At 38.8% G+C, this 23,470-nt stretch overlaps 1 protein-coding gene across 1 annotated transcript in view; it reads left to right on the top strand.

The window, feature by feature from the left end:
* Positions 1-3,488: 3,488 nt before the first annotated feature.
* The window catches only part of LOC308406605 (piezo-type mechanosensitive ion channel component 2), a gene marked incomplete at its 5' end in the record, with an annotated part of 33,301 nt that continues 13,319 nt past the window's right edge, over positions 3,489-23,470 (top strand). Inside the window, 28 exons of the mRNA XM_080897685.1 lie at positions 3,489-3,552; positions 4,862-4,957; positions 8,833-8,934; positions 9,123-9,168; positions 9,273-9,432; positions 9,941-10,157; positions 10,269-10,482; positions 10,618-10,625; positions 11,330-11,496; positions 11,673-11,714; positions 11,845-11,977; positions 12,294-12,448; positions 13,162-13,428; positions 13,999-14,107; positions 14,307-14,428; positions 15,376-15,435; positions 16,442-16,590; positions 17,595-17,759; positions 18,448-18,489; positions 18,784-18,816; positions 19,003-19,115; positions 19,410-19,585; positions 19,773-19,949; positions 20,273-20,437; positions 20,764-20,964; positions 21,056-21,260; positions 21,431-21,532; positions 21,622-21,787. Coding sequence (XP_080753811.1) covers positions 3,489-3,552; positions 4,862-4,957; positions 8,833-8,934; positions 9,123-9,168; positions 9,273-9,432; positions 9,941-10,157; positions 10,269-10,482; positions 10,618-10,625; positions 11,330-11,496; positions 11,673-11,714; positions 11,845-11,977; positions 12,294-12,448; positions 13,162-13,428; positions 13,999-14,107; positions 14,307-14,428; positions 15,376-15,435; positions 16,442-16,590; positions 17,595-17,759; positions 18,448-18,489; positions 18,784-18,816; positions 19,003-19,115; positions 19,410-19,585; positions 19,773-19,949; positions 20,273-20,437; positions 20,764-20,964; positions 21,056-21,260; positions 21,431-21,532; positions 21,622-21,787 — 3,656 coding nt within the window. The remainder of the gene's footprint in view (positions 3,553-4,861; positions 4,958-8,832; positions 8,935-9,122; positions 9,169-9,272; positions 9,433-9,940; positions 10,158-10,268; positions 10,483-10,617; positions 10,626-11,329; positions 11,497-11,672; positions 11,715-11,844; positions 11,978-12,293; positions 12,449-13,161; positions 13,429-13,998; positions 14,108-14,306; positions 14,429-15,375; positions 15,436-16,441; positions 16,591-17,594; positions 17,760-18,447; positions 18,490-18,783; positions 18,817-19,002; positions 19,116-19,409; positions 19,586-19,772; positions 19,950-20,272; positions 20,438-20,763; positions 20,965-21,055; positions 21,261-21,430; positions 21,533-21,621; positions 21,788-23,470) is intronic.

Below are 23,470 nucleotides of genomic sequence, written 5' to 3'. Positions count from 1 at the left end.
TAGTCCTTCGACAAATGCACAGTTTCTTGTAGTTTTTTCTCCCTGCACCACCACCCTGATTTTAGATCAAACAATCAAGATATGATCTAACTACAGCGTTTCAATTTTAATTCAAGGGATTGAACAAAAGCATTGAGCTAACTTTTAAGGTGCTAAAGTATTTTTATACATAGTCACCAATTTTCAGAGGCTCAATACTATTTGGACAGTTGACTGACAAGCAACTGGTTGATAAAACATCTGGAAATGATACAGATTCAAACTTGTATTTGTTAGTTGTTCACTGGAATTCTCAATATTTGACTTACAAAGAGATGTCAGTGCAAGTGCCCATCCTCATGTGGGCTGAAACAAGTAAACCTATCAGAGAGACAGCAAAAACCTTCAGGAATAACCAAATCATGATCTAGTACATTATTTAAAAGAAGGAAGCCAAGCAAAGTATAGAGAAGGAAAGAAATAGCCCCTGATGCTAAGCATGTGACCAAACATGGTGGAGGTAATGTTGAATGGAACCAGGTCACTAGTATGTATTGATGGTGTGACTGCAGATAGAGGTAGCAAGATGAATTATGTAATTAAGTGTACAGGGTTACACTTTCTACTCAGATTCAGCCACAAAACTGGCCAGAGAGCGCTTCACAATGGAAATGGATAATGATCCAAAAAGCATACTGTACAAGCAACACAAGAGCCTCTCAAAACAAACAAATAACAAAAAATGGGCTGGTCTTTAATAGCCAAGTCAGTCACCAGATTTCAAGCAAAAAGACAAAACTGAAGCAGACAGACCTACAAACAAAGGCCTAGTCTGTCAAAATCAGCATTTGGTGATGTCCATAGTTTCTAAACTTCAGGTAGTCATTGACTGGAATAGATTTTCATCCAAATTCTTATATTTAAAATGAATGTAGCTTGTTTACTTAATTTTGACCCTCTGATAATATGTGACTATGTATAAAAATGACTATAGCTGCTAACCAGTTAATACACCATATCTTTTAAATCCCCTTGAATTAAAGCTGAAAGTCCACACTTCAACCAGATCCTGATTCCTTTATTTAAAATCCACAGTCATACTGTACTGAAGCAAAAGTACAAACACTGCTTCACTGTCCAAAAACCGAAATGTCTCTGTATAATGCAGCCTTAATATCAAGGCAGGTGTGGGTTTATTTGTATTTTTAAGGCGGTAGAGTGAAGTGCATCAGTGATGTATGCTGGCAAATGATCTGTAAATGTTAGAGGAACTGAAGTGAGACTGTTCCCGGCAACAGATCAATACTGGCTCAACACCCATCGAAACCAGGGTGCTAAACTCAGAGAGTAAAACTCACTTTGAGTCAGAGTGCCATTTCTACCGATTTCTGTGCACGTCCTCTTGCGCACATGCTGAGCATGAATTATTATTCTGATCTTAAAACTAAAACCTAAGAAAGGTGAGAACATCTCAAATATATTTTCCTATCTCTTAAATAGCTAAAGACACATGCACACTCACATGCACTCACATCCCCACCCATGAACCTTCTAGGGCATGTCCGATGGCATCTCTTTCTAACTGCACTGTCATGAAATGTTAGCTGCACACTCAGCACTCATTGTCATCATGATCAATTTAGATTTACTGCTGAGGAGTAATTCAACCTTTTTTTTCTTTCTTTCTTTCTTTTTTCTTTTTTTTTTACACTGTGTGCTTATCTGCACACATCTAAATATCTATAAACATACACAAAAGGGATTTATTACTATAGCTTGGTGTTGTAATGTAACGACAATTTAAAAGTTAGATGTTAAGCATTAACTGTAAGCATTGTCAAAAATCCCTCCACCATTCTCCTGTCTGGCTGCAAGAGATCCCACTACCACATTGTTAACAAAACACTTCATTTTATACAGCTGATATTTTCATTATTGGTTATTGCTTAGTCCATAATTTTTTTTAAAAAAAGGTCCAATACAATTTCCTAGAGAGGTGGCATCTCTTTTGTCTGAACACTCAAATGCCCTTATTTGAATCTTTACCATGTAAAATAAAGAAAAGGAAAGTTTAAAGTTTGCTTGAAAAAACAACTTGAGTGATTATTTAAAGACCAAAATGTGACCTCTATTCACAAATATCATTTCTGCTGCTTTGCTTTACATGGAGAAAATAAGATTCACACTCAGTACCCCGCTAAAACTCAGAGGATGCTGTATGAATTTGATTAAAATATCACACATAGATTGACCTGCTATACAAAGTGTTGATTCCTTGCAATATATAAACAAGAAGAAAACTGTGACATTTTAGGACAACAACTACTACTTTTAATGTTTTAAGTTATCTTTTTTTATTTAAGAAGCTGGTATTTCTTTTTTTTCCTGTTCTTATACACAGCAAATTCCTGCATTCCTGCAAATCCTTAAACTTTACAATACTGCAATTTAAATTAAATGAACATAATTTTACACTACATAATGCATAAACGCTGTTGCTTCCTCAAACCTGTGCCACGGTTAATTAAATGCTAATAAAGTGCTTTTCCAGTCTCACTCTACTAATAGTCCTGGAAGAGGCTATTTTAACACATTTACATTATTTATGTTGCCAAAACTATCATTTGAAACACAAAAAGATCATACTGGATTTTTCTCCCCCAGCCTTTCTCTTATATTTAGAACAAAGTTAATGTTATTGCATTGTAAGTCCTTGCATTGATCATCCCTCTGTAGTCACACCAGCTCTTTAATGGCCTCACATCCATGAATATTAGATACACTTCCCTTCACCCCTCAGTGCAAATATGATGAGCCAGCCTGACGCGGCTTTAAGGAAACAAACAACGAGATATGAGAGTATCTGTATGGGTTTCACATATATCAGATAGAGAAGATTCTGGGATACACTAGTTCGAATACAATGCAAGAATGAAGGCATGGATGCAACTTGCACATGCAGAAACTTATAATACTCCCCAATGACATCTTTCAGCAGAGTCACACAAAAATCACTGCTGCACTTTGGTGTTCGTCTGCTTTTGTGTAATTCTACAAGCGTGTTTTACAGTGAAGCAACGATAGTGGATATTCTCCTGAGTGAGATTAGCTACAATATGAGGATAGTAACAGAGATGCTGGGTTACAACCCATTATGTCTGGGAGAGAGACAGAGAGAGAGAAAGGGAAAGAAGAGGGAGGTGAGGAGGAGGCGGAAAGGAGGGTGTGACAGAAACACAAGCGAAGAGCAAAGGGAGTCATTATCCGCACACAATATTTGAATCTGCTGTGTTTTTTAATCGCACTGCTTCTCGTCCTCGTGTTATTTTTTTCTTTGCTGTACTATAAGATACTTTGATTGAGGCAACATGAGTTCTCTTCTGACAAATATGTGAGCGGGCTGGAATTTCCCTCCACATAACTAAGTCACTTACTTATTTATGCGGACATCCAGCGAGTGAGAGCATCTGAAGGAGCAGTTTGGGTGTCTCTGACACACGGAGGAGGACATGGCGGGGGACCTTGTGGTTGGGATGCTGTATAACTTGTTACTACCCCTGCTCCTGCTCACTGGTGAGTTGATGTCTGTATGTTTATTTAATTTTTATTTATTTTTACTGCTGGTGTTGGTGGTTTTGTCCGGAGATAGTGGGGTTTATAGGGATATGTAATAGACGCGGTTTCAGATTTTTGGGTGTAAAAGTTTACATGGCAAGAATCTTCAGGTGTTTACTAAAGGTTGCATATCTGTTAACACAGCATAAGTTGGGTAAAAGCTACTGGTGAACCCTTGTTGCAGCATATTATCGAGACACAAAAACAATTTGTGAGAAGCAATGTGCTGCCAGATTAAACCTGAGGTAGACCGTGCTGATGAAAAACAGTTACTCCTATCTGAGCAGTATTTCTGTACCCACCATCGTGTAAACTGTTTAAGTGAAACATGCACATAACGGCCCTATGTGCTACAGGGTAAGGTTAACACTTAACCTGTGCTTGCTGCTTAGGAGCATTTTGATTATCATTTGTTGGTATTTCTGCTGGCATAAATGTTCTCATTTTGCTGTTATAATGTTGTTTAAAATGAATGTATCATATTTGAGGTTAGGTATGAGGTAGTCAGTATTAAGCAATATTCTTTAAGATTCTAACAAATCATCCAGCAGCAGTACCAAAATATTAGCTGAATTGTAGGGCTTTTTTAAATTAGTTAACTAAATTAATATTTATTCCTGTTCCAAAATATTTTAGGTCTACTTGTTGAACTCAGGTCTTTTCCAGCATAGAGCAAACCAATCGAAAACCATCAGCATCTTTAACCAGCTTTGTTAACTAAGGTTTCCTTGCTAAAACAAATATAATGGCTTATATTAATGGTAATAACAGCTTACCAGGGATTTTTCCTACACATAAGAAATCACCCCGGAAGTGTGTAACCTTTTTTTTTAAAACAACTTTAGGTTGGGGTTAATTTAATTATGCATAAAGTGCACCTTTGCTTATCAAATGGGCAAGAATAACAGGAAAATGATAGGGCTTCTGTTAAGTAGTATACACTCAGTGCTGTTACTATAAGCAGAGTAGTCATACTGATGTGGATAGACAACCCAGAACAACCCTTTCAGCCAGGTTTTATAAATTGTTATACTATAAAAAAAAAATCAAAGGTATACTAGACACAGTTTATTCTTTTAGCCTTTGTTTCATTATGTGTGTTTTACTGTTGTGATGTGTACCTGCTACCTTAGATGAAACATTACGAGTATTTTAGAGTTTACATAATAATTAACATTAAAAAGAAGCATGCTGTGCCTTATAAAAAATACTCTTTTTCTTTGAATTTCTCTCAGACCCATTGTGTTTTTTCCCCTCTGCTTCTCAGCTTCATCTTTCCGCTATAATGGTCTGTCACTGGTATATTTCCTGTTTTTGCTCATCTTACCGCTGCTGCCGAACCCGAGTCTGGTCACCATGAAAGGTGAGAGGGGCTCCAGAGGCTAATGATGTCATCTGGCATGTTGTTGCTCTGAATCATAATGTAAAGGTCTTGGTTCAAACTTGATTCAAATCTAAACAACATCAGTGATTCAGTCTTTTTTGCCTGAACTTTAAGCTTATAAGATTATTCCAGCATGTACCAGGTAATTGTAGAAAAACAATGTTCATTTCCTACAATCGTGGGTTAGAGAAAATGCTTTCACTTTAAGAAACATTTCTTGTGATGTGTTGTATAAAATTTGCGGTTCCACATATTTGTACACCAAATGCTCTGTGGCATTCAAACCTAATATTGATCTGGCATCTTATTTTAACGATTAAAATGTTTGGTTAAAACTGATAAAAATTAAGATACATTTTTAGAAATTTAGAATTAGCTTCATGACCCTGACGTCATTCACTCACCTTCTTTCTTGTGGCTTCTTTTAATTTTGGCATGTTGAGGCCGTTTAGTCAGTTCATGCTTCTGTTCAGTTCAGGCGATGATTCGATGGAACAGGACATCCACAGTTATACAGTCTCTGTGTGACAAATCATACTCCAAACAATTAGCAGTGCTTTGAGGTTTGGGCAAATACTTTTTTGTTTTCGCAAGGTCAGGCTGGTATTACTTGATCATTATATATAAATTCATATAACTAGGAATTTATATATTTGCTTATTTTAGTTTAGTCTCTATCTTAACTGCTTTTTGCATTGTTTTTTATGCCATTTAATTTTTTTAATTTATTTTACGCTAATTTATGTACAGTTTTGTGATGTTACTTACCTACTTATCATTTCAAACTTGTATTTTGTGTTTTCGCTGGTTGCCTTTCCCTTTTTTTAAACTTAGTTTAAAGAGCAGACACAGTTTCACATGACGTATGTGCAAAAGTAGGAGAAATCAAGTAATCTGATGTGAAGTAAAAGAAATGTAAAGACCAGCGCAAGTAAATCAACCTGTGTGCGATGTATATATGTCTACAGCATGTGTGTGTGTCTGCCTTCTCTGTATTGATCACAGCATTCTGATGAATTAAAGTATATGTATCCCTCCCTCAAAGTACTTTGTAAAGGGGAAGTGGTTTGAATGGTCAAATCAATTATACATAGCCTGGTAATTACAGCAAGGAATTAAAAGATGTAATGTCAGCATTTTCACAGCATTTCTTCTTTCGCTCTTTTTCTATGCCTCCATATAAAAACTGTTTACCCTTCAGCTTCATAAATCCCCCTGCTATAATCTTACTGCGCTTGGACTAAGTGGTGAAGCCTGTGTACATCGTGTGTGTACGGCTCATGCGTTTCTGTGCACCCACCTATGCTGGAGAGAGTGTGTACGTGTGTGTTTTATGAAACAATGCTTTTAGTAAAAAGCGTGAACATCGACAACGCATTTGCTGGCTCAGCTAATGCTAAGCCACGTCAGCTATTAATGCTTTGTATCTCCAACCTTTTGATTACAAGAACTCTAGCCCTGAGACTATGAACTGTTTTATTTATTTGAATATACAGCCAAAATCGCAACACAGCAACTCACTTTTAGACTGTCATTAATATCTTTAATGACAGTCTAAAAGATAATAAATTCGGAACTTGTGCAAATAATGTTGTGACACGAATGTGATTTCAAAAATAGTGCCACAAAGCGATTTCATTGGATAAATAGCTGTACTAGACCAGTTGTGACAGAGCCAGGCGTTTCTTTGAGACTTGAGTGTCCAGTTTCTTTTAAAGAAACTGAAGTATGGACAGAACCAGTCCAATTTACTGCCAAGTGTCTGGGAGACAATATTCTGCTGAACAATGTCTGAAGAGAACCACAGGATGCATCCATTACTGTGTGTTTTTGTGTATATGTGTCCCAGAACTCAGAGAGTAACATGCCGGCTTTATTTAAGGGGAATAAAAATGATTATTGAGTTGAACAGGAGACAACAAAACACGTGGTGTACAGCAAAGATAAAAGCAACTTCTATTTTTATTGAAACCTACTTTTCTCTGCAACTACACCTGTGGAATTAATCCTACTTAATTTCAGATACAATTCTGGCTTCCAACAATTATAGAACAATATAATAGATTTAAAAAACTATTGCATAATATTCTGTTTTGCAACAGTTTGCTTGCTTTGCCTTTCAGGACATCTCTTTCTTTGACTTTTGTTTCTCTATAAATTTTATACCAGGGTGTCACAAATTTTGTCCTGCTCACATTTTATTTACATATTCATCTTTTATATTTGAATTACGGTTAAAGTTTGAAGAAAGTTGAATTGACTCAGTATTTTCAGTCTATGAGTAATTGTGTTAGTTATTTGTGATTTCATAAAAGATAAAAATAATAGATTTTGTCCTAATTTCATAAAGTTTTCTTGGTAACATTTAGAGGGAGAGAAATTGCTAATTATTAAAGATTAAAACATCAAAGTCACACCTCGGGACCTTTTCTATCAACATATATAGTGAAATACATCATTTGTTTCCTCGAGAGACAAATTTTGTATTTTTCCCTCTGTAATTCACCACAATGGATTTTAAATCAAACAATCACGATGCGATTGAAGATTTTCACCTTCAATTCAAAGGGTTGGAAAAAACGTGTATAGTTGTATCATTGTTGAGGTCCGCAATAAAGAGACACCTTCATAAATGGAAATACAAAGAATTTACAAAAAGATGCAAACCACAGGTTACAATGAAGAATAAGAGGGCAATGTTGCAAGAAAACATCTAAAACAGCCTGAACAGCTCTGGGGAAACAAAATCCTCGGACAGATGAAGCCAAGATTAACTTGTACCAGAATGATGGGGAGAGTAAGACGTGGAGCAGAAGACAAACTGCTCCAGCATACCACATTACTGTGGCTTGCAAAAGTATTTGCCCCCCTTGAACTTTTCCACATTTTGTCACATTACAGCCACAAACATGAATCAATTTTATTGGAATTCCACGTGAAAGACCAAAACAAAGTGGTGCACACGTGAGAAGTGGAACAAAAATCATACATGATTCCAAACATTTTTTACAAATAAATAACTGCAAAGTGGGGTGTGCGTAATTATTCAGGCCCCTGAGTCAATACTTTGTAGAACCACCTTTTGCTGCAATTACAGCTGCCAGTCTTTTAGGGTATGTCTCTACCAGCTTTACACATTTACAGACTGAAATTCTTGCCCATTCTTCTTTGCAAAACAGCTGCAGCTCAGTCAGATTAGATGAACAGCATTTGTGAACAGCAGTTTTCAGATCTTGCCACAGATTCTCAATTGGATTTAGATCTGGACTTTGACTGGGCCATTCTAACACATGGATATGTTTTGTTTTAAACCATTGCATTGTTGCCCTGGCTTTATGTTTAGGGTCATTGTCCTGCTGGAAGGTGAACCTCCGCCCCAGTTTCAAGTCTTTTGCAGACTCCAAGAGGTTTTCTTCCAAGATTGCCGTGCATTTGGCTCCATCCATCTTCCCATCAACTCTGACCAGCTTCCCTGTCCCTGCTAAAGAGAAGCACCCCCAGAGTATGATGCTGCCACCACCATATCTGACAGTGGGGATGGTGTGTTCAGAGTGATGTGCAGTGTTAGTTTTCCGCCACACATAGCGTTTTGCATTTTGGCCAAAAAGTTCCATTTTGGTCTCATCTGACCAGAGCACCTTCTTCCACATGTTTGCTGTGTCCCCCACATGGCTTGTGGTTGTGTACACAGGTGTTAAACTACAAACTATGTGATGGTCAAATAAATTATGGGCGTAACTGTTTGCACTACGGTAAACCATAAACCATTTCTAGCTCATTACACAGAACAAAAGACTTTGTTCTGAATTCTGTAATTGCACTTACTTTTGCTTCCTGCTTGCTACTGGTCTTAGGTCAAACTGGGCAGTTCCTGCGGCTGATCATCTACACGAGTTTGATGTTCCTGACCCTGCAGTGCTTCTTGCAGATCCCCTTCGCATACATTCCTCCACAAGGTGAAAACAAAACTCTGGTCACAATAAATGAGCAATTTTTATAATAAAATGTCACCAATCCTCCGAGCAGACCTCAAAGACAGCCAAAAAAATAATTTGACTATAAAACAGTGCAAAGAAATACCCAATTAAAACAGGAATAATGCTTTTTAACTTGATGGCTGTTTGGTTTTCCCCTTTTCTAACAGTTAGTGGCTTCTGGGATGGATTTCTCTACCATTTGGGAATTGTAAGGTGGGTAGCCTGTGTTGTTTTTTTTAAATGTGCTTATAAACAAATTGATGTATCATCTATTGGAGATCAGTGAAGATCAAATGTTAATGTATGTGTATTTTCAGATTTAGCTCGGTTGATCCTGGGAATATTGTACGTCTCCTGCTCCCAGACGTGGGCCTCTTGGTCTCTACGTTGTTCATACTGAGGCTCTGCAGGAAACTGCTACGCCCCGTGCCTCAGGTCAACCTCCATGAAAACGGAATCCCGCCCTCTGACCCTCAGGTAACCACTCGCTTGTCAACAGCTATAGTCACTATGACACAACATTACCCTTGGGGTATCAATCATAAGGCCCAGGGACCAGAATCAGCCCAGCAAAGACTCCAGTCTAGTCTGCTGGAAAGTTTTGGATAATATGAAGGAGTACAAAGATTTTGAACTGCATTTTAATACATTTTACAGCTTTTTCTGTTGATAAAGATGACTCACTTTGCCATTCAGTGAGTCATCAGTCAAAAAACATTATTACAAATACGGGGCAGTCTGGGGAATGAGCAACTAGACCTTTTTCTGTAATTTTACACATTTATTGTGTGCTTCTTTTTTCTTATATTAAGACATCTCAGGGATTAAATGTTTAGCTAAATGTCTTTACAATGACAGAATGGTGAGTTTCAGTGGTCTGAACCACTTCAGATCAAAGCAGGCTGTATGTGGCCCACAATGTTCTATTGGTTTGACTTCCCTGCATTAAGCTAACAAAGCGCTGATTGTTTCATGGATCTTTCAGGATGTGGAAACCTCTGACACGGAGTCAGAGGATGGAAGTGAAATCGAGGGTTCATCCTTTGACAGCTCAGAAGAGACTACTACCCTGCCGGTACAGTCGGGTCCACCACAATTTGTCCAGAAGCTCATAGTGTTTGCAGCTGGACTGAGGCTGCTGCTGTCAGCTATCATGAACACAGCAGGGAAGGTGGTGGTGACTCTGCTGCTGGGGTTGGCAGGTACAATACAGCAGCAGCTTTGTGCATGCCAGCTTACTATAGCTTAAAAATGGTGAGTATTGCCTAAATCACCTTTTTCTTCATGGCTTGTCATCTTTTATGTGTGTACAGGTATCATACTGCCCTCCCTTACCTCAGGAGTGTACTTCGGGGTGTTCCTGGGGCTGGTGTGGTGGTGGGTGTTTGGCCGCTCCATCAGCATGCTGCTCTTCAGCTCCCTGTGTGTGATGATGGCCATTTTCAGCGGAGGACACCTGCTGGTTCTGTATCTCTATCAGCTGCCACTTTCCCAGGAGCTTATACCACCAGAAGATGTTTATCCCAGGTATAGAAATAAGAGTAGATATTTAAATTATATCAGTCTGGTTCTTCTATTTCTTTATTTAAATTCTTTTTACTAAAAATATGCCTTACGTGGCACTTTTCTCTCTCTCCCTTTACTCTTCCCATTCATCTCCAGATTGTTTGGTATGATAGGAGTCATCAGATCCGACACTTCAAACCTGCACTCTCTTAGCGTGCACACAAACGTCAGCTGGCCAGACTTCCTCAACCCGTTGGTTCTTCTACTCCTCTACTACACACTAGTGGCTTTGCTGCACAAATGGGTTCATGTCACAGAGAAGGTGCGCGTGTGTGTGTCAGACTAAATATGTTTAGAGTCAAAAGTCATATGGGATAGGTTCGAAATGACAAACATGGGTTTTTTGTTAATTAAAATGAGAAAAATACACGCTCACACACATCAGAACTCGTGCAGGTTCCTGGGCAGAAGACAAGCCAGTGACAAAACACACACACAGACAATAATGCAGACAGCTGGGTTATTTTAAGTCACACAAGATCCAGTCACATGGGTGTAAAGTCCAATGAGGTTAAAAAAAATGTTTCTGGCTGGTGGATTTTAATAAGCAACACTTGCCTTGGCTGACGAGGGGAGAAGTTGCTTTTAAACACTAGAGTTGTGCATACATTATCTGCTCTTCAGCTATTGCAGTGACTTGAGCTTAGAAAACTACTGCTTTTATCATACCAGTAACACATCTCTGCCCCAACTTCCACAACTGTGTTGCCCAAGGAAGCAGATTTCCAGGTTCTACCAGCTTATCTTGGAAGGTTGCCACTCCCAACAGTACTACAAGTAGAAGTGCAAGTTTTACTATTACTTTGAGCGCTACTCTGCCATTGCTGGTCCGCATGGTTTTCACTTACTTGGCAGACTTTTGATAGTGATTGTGCTTCTCAGGATGAAGCAGATGAGGGTGAGAGTCCAGTAGAAAGTCCAGACGCTCCTCCAAGCTTCTCCAGGGTCATCTACATCTCAGGAGATAAGCAAGAGGTAACTTCATTATTGAATTTTGCATCCAACTATCGTTCTGGTTGGTACTTATATCAGTGATCCTGAATTCATGCTGAAAGCTTAATGGCTGTTAAATAAATTATTGGACATCACATAGTTTTATTACTACAAGTTGGTATTTAAACGCCTATTAAAGTCGAGATTTCCCTTTTTAGCTTTTAAGTAGCACAGATGAGGAAACCTATCTACCTGACGAGGTGAGGATGTTTTAGCATTTTCTATTTAGTACACTGAATTCTCAATCAGATGTGGACTCACTTAAAATTTCTTAGAGATTATCCTACAGTTTTGTTGTAACACACAGCATAATTTGCTCTCTTTCTTCAGCCAATGATTTTGATCAAAGGAAACTCCTGGCAAGATCTCCACACTGACAGTCTTGGATGTCCATTAGGAGGGGCAGATTACACAAACGGTTACCCTCTACCACATTATGAGGGCAAGGACTCACTGTCTCATGGTAATCACAGAAAACTTAAATACATATTTAATTAACTAAAACTATACGGTACACAAACTTGATAAAAAAGCAGAAGCTACTTTCAGCTGCTCTCTTATTCATAAGGGGTCACTGCATATAGATTTGGCAGATTTTTTAATGACAGATGTCCTTCTTCACACAACCCCAAAAAAGATTTGTGTGTCCTCCTTGGTATGGAACCAGGGAACTTTTTGTTTGTTAGGTAAATATGTAAACCACTATGATATAGAGTCAACTTTTATTTTTCACTAAACCCTTTCATTTCATTCTTTACTTTCCCTCCCTCTTTTGCCAGACACAGAAAGCGAGGAAGATGTGGAGGAGCAGACTGAGGAGGTCCATGAGAGTCTGACAGAGACCTTGCCTCCACCTTCAGGCCCAAGTGGTCTGGTCATTTTTGGTCAGCAGGTGCAAAAGCACAGCTACGTCAGCGGCCTTATCATCATGATGGTAGAGTACAAATAATCATGCTGGTTCATAAATGTGTTCTGTGTGGTGACTTTTTTTTAGCAGCCACAACCAGTATCATCACAGTGTTGAACAGGTGAAGACATTAGGTATAGGTCACATTATATTACAAGCAAAGATAAGGAGAATTTACACATTAGCTATGAAGTTTCAACCTTTAAAGAAACTGGTTTATTTGTTTTTTGAAACCACTTTTTTATACAGTTACAATACTTTAGACAACTGCAAGACTAATTTATATATACCCAGAGTCTACAGGTATTTTCTTTATTTTCTACCAAGGTTATTATAGTTAACTGTAACTAAGATAAAAATTAAATCTAGATGTGAAAGGCATTTTAGTTAGCTAAAATAAAATGAAAAACATGACTTTTGAAAAAAATTTTTTTACTATTACTATATTACTAGATCTTAGTAGTATTGTTAGTTTTCGTACGAGTTTTATCACAAATTGACTAATTAACATCTGACCAGTTGAAGCTAAAGCAGCCATATTTGGGTGAGTAAAGATTAGCAAGCAACTTTGCATAGTTAATAGCAGGCTCACTATGTCGTTATGAAGTTAACTATAACTATAATTCACAACAATAACAATATTAGCTAACTCACCCTAAGCGGCTAAAAGCAGCTAAAGAAAACTAGCTAACATTAGAGGTTGTTAAAGTTGTTTTTGTTATGATATCCACTGCATACAGATTTGGAGTATCACCTACAACAACTGGCTGACTTTCGCCATGCTTGTGTGGTCCTGTATAATTTGGATGATGAGAGACAGAAGGCGGTATGCCATGATGTCCGCCCCTTTCCTCGCCATCTATGGCACCGTGCTGGTGGTGCTGGGCTTCTTGAGCGGGCTCCGGCTGAGCCGGGCCGAGTTGTACCCGGGTCTGCCCCCGGCGGTCATAGTGGACTTTGACCTGAACAGCTATCACCCTGCACCCTGTGTCCACCTGGGAGCAAAGGTTAGCCATGACAGGGTAATAAGGAGCAGGAATGGACCTGATAAACTATTGTAATTTCCTTCTGTGGTTCTCGCTTCCATTAAAAACAATAAAGCTGTATTTAGACCTACCTTAGCTTGTAGGTTATATTGTTTTTTGTGTGTGTTACCGTTCAGTCATTTAAGAAACACGAGCCTTACTGTATACAGTAACCTTATGTACTTAGTAAAAATTACTATTGTATAGTAGTTTGTTTGTTTTTTGTACACATTTATTATCTAATATAACTCTAATTCACTTTTTCTTCCTGACATTTATTTATCAGTGTGTTCATGTATTCCATCTAAAGTTTATTACCATAAGGAAATTTGTGTTTTTTTAACCAGACAGTCTGAAGTCACTGAATTCAGTTTAAATCTTTCTTAAACAAGAATTTTCCAACAGTATTCACAGACTAGTGTACTTTGAAAACTTTTGACAGATTTTTTTAAAATAATTTTTTGTTCCCAACACAGGTCTGCTTCAGCTTAATATTTACTAAGTACACAAACTTGTGTATTTTGTGTTTATGATAAACTATTTTCACTGCAGGTCTTCTACACCTTCAGCTTTTGGTTGATGTTTCGTCAGCAGCTGAAGGAGAGACAGGAGGGGCAGAGCATGAAGGCAGAATCTCTGGATGAAGTCAAAGTCGTGCCATGTAATTTATCTTTTCATTGATTTTCTCGAGATTATATGTCAGAAGATGTTGGAGTAATGTAACTCCTACCTGGGCACTAATGAAAATCATCCTGACATCAACAAGACAAGTTTAATCATCAAGCTGTCTCTGTAATGCCCTCCCTTACCTCCTTCTCTTTCTCACTGTGTTTCTGCCTCCTTGTTTTGCACCTTGCCAGCGGAGGAAAATCAGCCATCTCCTCTGGTAGCGAAACTGATCTCAGGTGTAAAGGGGTTTCTGGTGAAGTACTGGATCCTCTTCTGCTGCTCTATGTTCTTTGTGGTCAGCTTCTCTGGAAAGGTATCTAATGACAGACTTAAACATCGTAGCATTGGCTAAGGCAGATTTTTACTAACAGAGGCCCTAAATATCACAGGAAGAAGTTTTTTAACAACTATTTTTTTCTTTGCTTCTCAATATGTTTTTTGCATTCTCATTACATGTAGTGCCCAGTGCTCACCAGATACTGGCTGTGAGCACTCTGGCTAACATGGTTATTGTAAGAACTCATCTTGCTACTGTTTCAGCCCATGGTGCTACATACGGCAACGTACAGCAGCTTTAGTAATGCTCATCTAACAGAGTTGTGAGATGAAGTCCCAGTTACATCCTGTAAAAATGAAGATGTTGTTACAGCGGCTTTCAGTAAAGGCTGCACAATCTTAATCTGCAGACATAGTCACAGAGAGTCTGTCTGTGGTCAGTGAGGGAGCGGAACCAGCGCTTCCAGTCACCTTTGTAACTGCAACTCCTCCGACTTCCCCGAACATCAATGCACTCTCACCTCGTCCTTGAATGCACTGAAAATGCACCATACTGTATCATTATAAAGCAGAGCCTTTCTCTATAAGTCGGATATAATGCAAACAAAAATGTATTGCAAAAAGAGTTTTCCAAAAATATTTTCAAACTGATCTTTAGGAGCCTCTGTATGGTCAAAAACGAATATTATTATGATTAGTAGTAGTATTAGAAGTAATAGGTTTAAAAGTAGTTTTATTGTTATTCTTGTTGTTGTTTTTTCACATGTATTTCCTTCTTCAGTACTGTTGAATATCAGCATGTGTTTTGTCTTCTGCTAGTAAAACCTTATTTACGAAAAAGAAGATGAAAATGCTCCTTCCCATAGTCCCACACGTCATTGGATCCGTCTGTTTCTATAATCTCAGTCTGAATTGTTTCTGAGCCGTGCAAATAATAAGTAAATACTATTGTTTCATTCATTGTATCATGTTTCACTCATTCAGGTGGTCGTATACAAAATCCTCTACATTGTCCTCTTCCTCTTCTGTGTTGTTCTTTACCAGGTTAGTAACTTAGTTTTCTGTCCTCTAACTTAAAGTAGACTTATATCAGAGTATAGTTACTCAGCTCACAAAATATCTATCTATCTATCTATCTATCTATCTATCTATCTATCTATCTATCTATCTATCTATCTATCTATCTATCTATCTATCTATCTATCTATCTATCTATCTATCTATCTATCTATCTATCTATCTATCTATCCATCCATCCATCCATCCATCCATCCATCCATCCATCCATGATTTTGAAATGGGTCACTAAGTGGAAAGTTAATCCACTTTTATAGTTAAAATGTTGTTGTAGAACACATAAAGCCAATATATTTTAGGTTCATCTTACACTATAATGTGTTGACTCCTAAACTAACATCAGTGAACCATTCAGCTGTTGTTTGTGCGTAAAAATGTTCGGAGTGGGTGTAGATCTTCCATAAAATGTAGAAAAGCTCACAAAGGCAGACTGTTTACTCTTCATCCATACTCTTTTCCAGTTAAAAGTATTGATTATGACTAATAAGCACATACACAGCCACTTTTTTTGCTCCAGTTTTACTGTTTTTTCTTGCCCATATTATGTTTCTGCTGACCTTTTAGAAAGATGGTAGGCACTTACAGGAAGGCCTAATGGCTTTGGACATGACATGTCTATTTAGACAACATCAGCAACGCCCGGTGTTTTACATACCAAGGCGATTCGAAGGATAAATGCAACACTGTCATTTTTAATGAAGATCTAATTTGGCTGTTCTGAACTATTTTGTTTAATTTTTATATATTAAATATATATATATATATATATGTATATATTTATTGTCCAGGTACACCCTGGACAGACTGGCAACCTGTCCAAGGTGTACCCTGCCTCTCGCCCTATGGTGGCTGGAATAGGCTCCATCCGTCCCTTACCCTGAAAAGGATAAGGGAAAGAGGATCGATGGATGGATATTTAATTGGTAATTATAAGACTTACAGGAGAAATTATAAACTGTGTTTTTTCTCTCAGATCTGTTATGATGTGTGGCGTCGACTCCTGAAGACGTTCTGGGCAGTGGTTGTTGGTTACTCCATGGTGGTGTTGATAGCTATCTACATGTACCAGTTCAGAAGCGTGTCTGGGCTATTCAGACAAATCATGGGGATGTCAGAGGAAGGGTGAGTCTCATACAGTATTGTGCAGAAGTCTTTAGAAACTTCTTGATTCTTTATATTCTGTTAGGCAAATGGGATAATAGATGCTGCAATTTATGGAAACATGTGCAAGCACATATGTAAATACAGTGAAAGACAGTCTCTGACGTGCTAAAACACTATCCGCTCAAAACACGTGAGGGCTATAGGTTTGAGGCTGCTGTCGGGGGTCATGGGGGGGGGGGGGGGGGGGGGCCTCTGGCATTTGTAGTTGTTGAGGGCTTGGATGCCTCTTCACACCTTCTGGCAGCTGGTCTGTGAGGAAGTTCTCTTTCCTCTTCCTGTAGGCCTCCTTGGCCTGTTTGATGCCCCTCCTTAGGTTGGCTCTGGCACAGAGAGCTGTCCCTCATGCTGAAGGCGGAATTAGTAGTTTTGATCAGATCCTGTACTTCACCCATCATCCTGAGTTTTTGGTTAGAAAAAACCTGGATGGTTTTGGTCACTGTCATATTCTCTACCCAACACTTGATGTAGAAAAGGATAGATTGAGTTTTTCCATAGTTATGTGTAGACACGACACTGGTTTATACCTTGAGTTTGGTCCTTTTTATGTTTGTATGATTCTTACGTCAGTGGCTTAATAAAGAGAAAACTTTCCTCTGAAATGGTCAGGTACAAGGAGTGGACCAAAAATGAATGAAAAAGCAGGCAATGTCCAAAGAAAAACATTGAAAGACCTTGAGAAAGCCCTGAGAACTATTGCTCAAGAGCACTTTAAAACATTGCAAGAAGGCCTGACTCCTAGAAAGCAAATATAAAGAAATGAGGGGTGTAGACTCGAGTCTTTTGTCTTGTACTATATACTCGTGGTAGGTCGTGAATTGTTACTCATTAATTTATTTTTGTTAGTGTTAGGAGCCATTTTGATATGAAGCAAGAAGCTTCTTTATATCTGTTTAATTTGTCTTTGTAGCAGACTTGGCTGTTTGTTATAAGGTTGTGTGTTTTTCTCCCATGTGATTCTCCAGTCTTCGTGACCTGGGTCTGGAACGGTACGACACGGTGGAGCTGTTTGCACGCATTCTGCTTCCTGCTACGTTCCTTTTGGCTTGTATCCTCCAGCTTCATTATTTTAACTTTGACTTTCTGACTCTCACTGACCTGGACAACGTACCTGTCAGAGAGACTTCAAGGTGAGACAGCAGGAATGTATGGAGGGAAAGATCCTGCTCAGAAAAAACATTCTGTCCTTTGATATCGATATGAACAAGAACATGTGGTGCGTTATATTAAAAGAAACTTAAAGAAATGAGGCAGTCATGTATGTCAAAATAGGATAAATCTACTTAGAAAATATAAAAAATACATTATTTTTATTATATTTTAAAAGTAATTATAGGTTTCCCCCTCTCTAGATAAATGAAATAACAATTTTTGTGGCTTTTTTGTATGAGGTGCAATAAAAAAGCTCTATGACTCCTTGAAAACACCTTAACAGATTTAAATTCTTCCCTTCAGGGTTGTCTTCCTGCACACCTGAGCCATTGTTGAATTGTAGCCAGAGACCTAACTCATTACCACGAATGATACTTGATGTAAAAGTCAGGTCAGTTTGGCACAGAAGTTAATGATTGTGTTCTGCAAGATTTTGAGGTTCAAGGTGAATTCGCAGCTGCTCAAGTGCTACTCGTCATAAGAGGATGTTAAAATTGTAGCATCACTGGGTACAGTCAGAAGATGCACAACAAAACAACTTTGAAGGGGAGTTTTTAGGTTTTTTGTTAAGGGAAATTTTAATAAGTCGTATGAAATGTTTACGTTTTGATTGCCTACTGACTATACTACATACTATGTGTCTCGTTTGTCCTTTTCTTCGTACAGAGAGGAAGAGCTCATGAATTCAGTCAATGAGATATCTGACACGTAAGTGTAGCAATTATCCTATTATAAATTTTTAATTGTACTCGCAGTTCAAATACTTTGATTGTTTGTACAAAGATCCACCACATTTGACCGCATCTCACACGGCTTATTCACTGCCTGTGGATAAAATCTGCATTTGAATCAAAATGAACTTTCTTTATGTGGTGAGAGCATTACATTATGTTTCAGTTACATAAAAATATTAAAAGTCGGGCAATAATAAAATAGTCTCTGGCTGTGCTTTGAGGTAACTGAAATATTACAAGTATTGTCATTATTCTCATTTTGTCCCAGGATTAAAGAAAACATTCAAAAGCTCCAGAAACGGTAAAACTTTTCATTGTTGTTTTATTATCTTCATTCTGTATTGTATTAATTTGGAACATAATTTGTTTGGATGAAAAGTTACTACGTATACTTGGATATATAACAACCTGTAAAACTGCCGATGGATTTGTTACTGAATTCCTGCAGTTTTTTAGTTAAATGGAACACCCTCATTGTGGTTGTCAGGCTTGTGAAGGAGCAGATGGGAAATGGTAAAAGTCAGGAGACTCTGGCCAGCATTGGACAGCAAAGCTCCTCAGAAAAAGGGGCAGAAGAGCAGGAGGAGGAGACAGGAGAAGGTAGTATCTGTAACAACAATGTTTTTCATTAACAAGCTGGCACAGGTTGTTGTTGTTTTTTCAATTTTACTCTCTGAAACTCGTTGGCTTCCTTTAACACATGCAAACACATGCAAACATTACTCTTTCAGTTTAGAGCATTTGGAGTCTATTCACATGTTCTGATGTTTCCTCTTCAGATAACTGAGATTGTACTGTTACTGTCTGCGGCTGCAGCATTGATATAATCCAGTGTTAATGATCAAATTATGTCTGATGCCCTTTCCTACCCTTGGGGTCATCCCCTCTTCTTAGAAACAGTGCACAGCAGCAGTGAGGACAAGTGGATTGTGATTGTGGATCGGGCGAGCCTGCTGCTCATCCAGGGTCTGTCGGGGTTTCGAAGGCTCCAGGAGCTGAGCTGGAGGCTGATGGAGCTCCACAGCCTCAAAATTGTGTCGTCTGGCATCATCTGGGTATCGCTGCAAGAGGTGGGATGTTGGCTCTGATCATGCATGCATAAATTCTATAGGTGTGTAAATACAAGTTATTAAAGCAGCAACAAAAAAAATATGTCCAACAGTATTGATTTACTTAGTGCTGATGTTGATGAGGGTACATTTAACCTCCAGCTCTTCTTCTTCTCTGTACATAAATATGTTAATATATTTTGCACAGGTTTCACTGATGAACTTGCTTTTCCTGGTTCTGTGGGCATTTGCACTCCCATTCCCACGGTTACGACCTTTAGCATCAAACATCTCTGCTGTGTGGGCATGCGTCATGGTGGTGTGCAAGATGTTTTACCAGCTCAAAGTCATCAAACCTCTTGATTACTCCTCTAACTGCACTGCTGTGAGTTTTCTGTAATTATAAGTCTCTGGAGGTTGGATTAAGTGGCTCGTTTCTGTGTTATTGGGGTTTTTTGCGCTTGTATTCTGTGGTAGTGCAGTTATACTCACCTCACAGCAAGAAGGTTCTCTGGTCAAACCTGCTAATGCATGTTAAGTTAATTTGTGAATGTAACTGCCACTGTGTCACTCAGGATTGTAGTTATGTGGGATGCTATTTCTTCTACTATGCACAAACATTACAAACTTCAGTCACATGGTCCTGATGTCATCTCTGATACTGAGGTAGAAACAGGCTTTGATAATGAGTCTGACTACCTTGTCTAGGGTTTACTTCCCTCCAACAGCTCGGGCCTGGATGATGGAGCAGAGCTGAAGGGAAACATGGTGGAGTTGCTGAGGAGGTCTATTCTCTACATCGAGCCCGTTGACCCCGTCTACTGGTGTGGAGCACTGCGCAAGTGTGAGGGCAGGATCCTCCCCTGTCTCAGGGTGAGCTGATACATGTCAAAGTTTGGTATCTTAAAAAAATTGTGATGTGTTTCCAACATTTAGAAAAGAGTGCACCTGCTTTTAAAAGCTCTTTTAAAGTTGTCCAGATGAACAGAATCAACTTTTGGAGATTTACTTACCTGGATGATTGAGCATCTTTTAAAGTCATTTACTAGTCATGAAACTTCATTAGGGCAAAAATCTTTAAGAAATTTAGATTTCAGTTACTTAGCAGTAGTTTTGTTTAGAGAAAATAATACTTTGATATCCATACTATTATTATAGCATTAAAGTAATTATTGGTTGTTGTTTTTTTACTGTGGTAGAACCATCTGATGGTCCTGGGTCTGCTGGTGTTCGAGTCTACTGTCCACCGCCACCAGCTCTACTTTCGTCTCAATAACCGCCTGAAGCCTCCACCCTTCAGCATTATCTTCCAAGGCATCACCAGGCAGCACCTGGATCATGGCATCCTGCCATGCATCAAGTACTTCATCAACTTCTTTTTCTACAAATTTGGACTCGAGGTACTTTTTCAGGCTTGCAGTATTCATTCTGTTTCTCTTTAACTGAAAGTGCACATCTCTGACTTCTTACCATGCTTGTGCTGCTTCTTAGATCAGTTTAATCGTTGCAGTCAATGTGATTGGTCAGAGGATGGATTTCTACGCCCTGCTCCATTCCTGCGCCTTGCTAGCCGTCCTGTCTCGGCGACGCAGGAAGGCGATTGGTGAAGTGTGGTCTAAATACTGCCCGTTTACAGCGGGCCTCATGGTGCTGCAGTATCTGCTCTGCATCGGCATCCCTCCTGCTTTCTGTGTTGGTAAGGATCTTTCTAATAGTTTGTAGCAGTTTTGCTTCCATGTCTTGAAAAAAATATAAAAAAAGTTTCTAAGATAAAAAATGTAATCACCTAAATCACTTCAAAGGAAATATAAATATATATAAATGAAAATAATCTGTGCTATGCCTTTTATTCCATTTGCTTGGTAGATTACCCCTGGAGAACAGCTGTTCACCCTTTGTCTTCTAATGTGATTAAGTGGTTTTACATGCCGGACTTTGCCATGAGACCCAATCCTTTATTCATATTCTGTGAGTTGATCTTCTAAGTTCTTATTTTGTTGATCTTCTTTTCCTCTTCTGGGTTAGGGTCTCCCATTTTTGTCCTTTTCCGTCTGCAGATGACTACCTCCTGCTGCTCTGCTCGTCTCTGCAGTGGCACGTATTTGAGGAGGAGAACCGAGCTGCAGTGCGACTGCTGGCTGGGGACAATGTCGAGATCAGCCGCAGTTTGGATCCTTGCTCCTTCAACCAGTTCATACCTGTTGACAACTTTCTTCACTGCAGGTCAGAATGTGTGATTCTTAATTGTTGTAGGGTTGATATGTCTGTTATCAGTATACTGACACTGTGTAATTCTGTTGTTCAGTTTATTTTCTTCTTATCTTTAACATGACTCACCCTCCAAATCTAAATTTAGTGTTGATCAGAGCAGGAAATAGCCTGAACTCCATAATCCAGCACTCTCATCAAACCGCTTTTTGTATTGTGGGTTAAACTGCATATGGAGAGTTGGGAGCCCATCACTCTGGTCTGTGGTCATTTTAGGAGCATTAAAGGGTTGAATTAGATTATTAATTTATGCGTGTCTCATTTCCAGGAACTTTTGTTAATGGGCTTTATTTCAGTCTTCAGATTTCTTGCTGTCCATAAAATATATTTCTGAAAATTCTCAGACAAAACCAAAAAAATTCCATGTGGAAAACACATTTGGAATTAGTAATTTATGTACAATTTTATATTAAAATAAATACAAGAAATTCGACTCCCTGTCAGCTTAGAAGATTGCAGATACAAGTGGCGGAAACAAGCTGGCCTGCCCCTTAGTGATAGGTTTTAGGCATTCAGGGGCTCAGATTAGAGCCGCCATTCCTCCACATTGAAAGGAGCCAGCTGAGGTGGTTCAGGCATCTGACAAGGATGCTTTTTGGTGCCTCCTGGATGAGGTGTTTTCCCCTACCGTGAGCAGGCTCCAAGGTAGACCCAGGACACGCTGGGGAGATAATCTCTCTGAGTTCGGCTGGAAATGCCTCGATGCTCCCCTGGATGAACTGAAGGAGGTGGCTTGAAAGAGGAAGGTATGGGCTTCTCTGCTTATGCTGCTGCCCCCAGGACTCAGTGCCGTGTATGCAGAAGTCTGAATTTTCTGATTATGATGACTACAAAATACATGAAGTAAGATTGAAGTCTTTGAACAAGTTCAGATTTAATCTAAATGATTGTCCTCCTTGCTCTGCACCGTTCTCTCACATATACTCTTCCTGCTCCTCTTCTCTGATTGTTGTAATCCAACTAATCATCCCTGCCACCTATATTATTGATTCATTAATTAATTATTCCCTATTTGTAAAATTGCAAGCAAGCCACATGAGCGATGATTTTGAGGCTCGGGCTCCTTTGTTTCAACACATATTAGGGACGACAAAATTATTATTTATATCTCTACTTATTTCTCTGATGAACTTTTGGGCTATTCGCAGACGACTGATCGCCTAATCAGAGGGAAAACCGTTTTAAAGCCCTGTCTGCCAACTTAAGAAATAAAGCCGTCATTACACATGTACTTTGGACAATGCTGGAAGATTGGATTCAGTTCGATTCTATGGAGCCGCCAGAAAAGTGTGCACAGAAGGCAGGAAACCTGATTTTGACTTACTGTAAATTCACCAGACAGACTTTGTACTAAGGAGCTAGCAGGTTAATGACTGATAAAAGAAAGAACTTGCTTATTTGTTTACACATAATAACACCACATCATGTTCCATTATGTTGATGTGCGTGAGTGATGTCAATGACCACAGGGAGCATCTGAGGCCTCGCTTCCAGACAGAAGCAACATTTAGTAAAGAGCTCATGATTTTTATTAAACATATAAACAGAAAACAAAACATAAATCATTGAATTCTCCCCTGTCTGTTCACATCCATGCATTTATTCATTGTACTACAACTGCACTGAATACTTTCTTAT

The sequence above is a fragment of the Rhamphochromis sp. 'chilingali' genome, assembly GCF_963969265.1.
Source record: "Rhamphochromis sp. 'chilingali' genome assembly, chromosome: 12".
In the NCBI taxonomy this organism is placed as follows: Eukaryota; Metazoa; Chordata; class Actinopteri; order Cichliformes; family Cichlidae; genus Rhamphochromis; species Rhamphochromis sp. 'chilingali'.
Note: the sequence above shows the minus strand (reverse complement) of the source record. Positions and strands in the feature narration are given on the sequence as shown.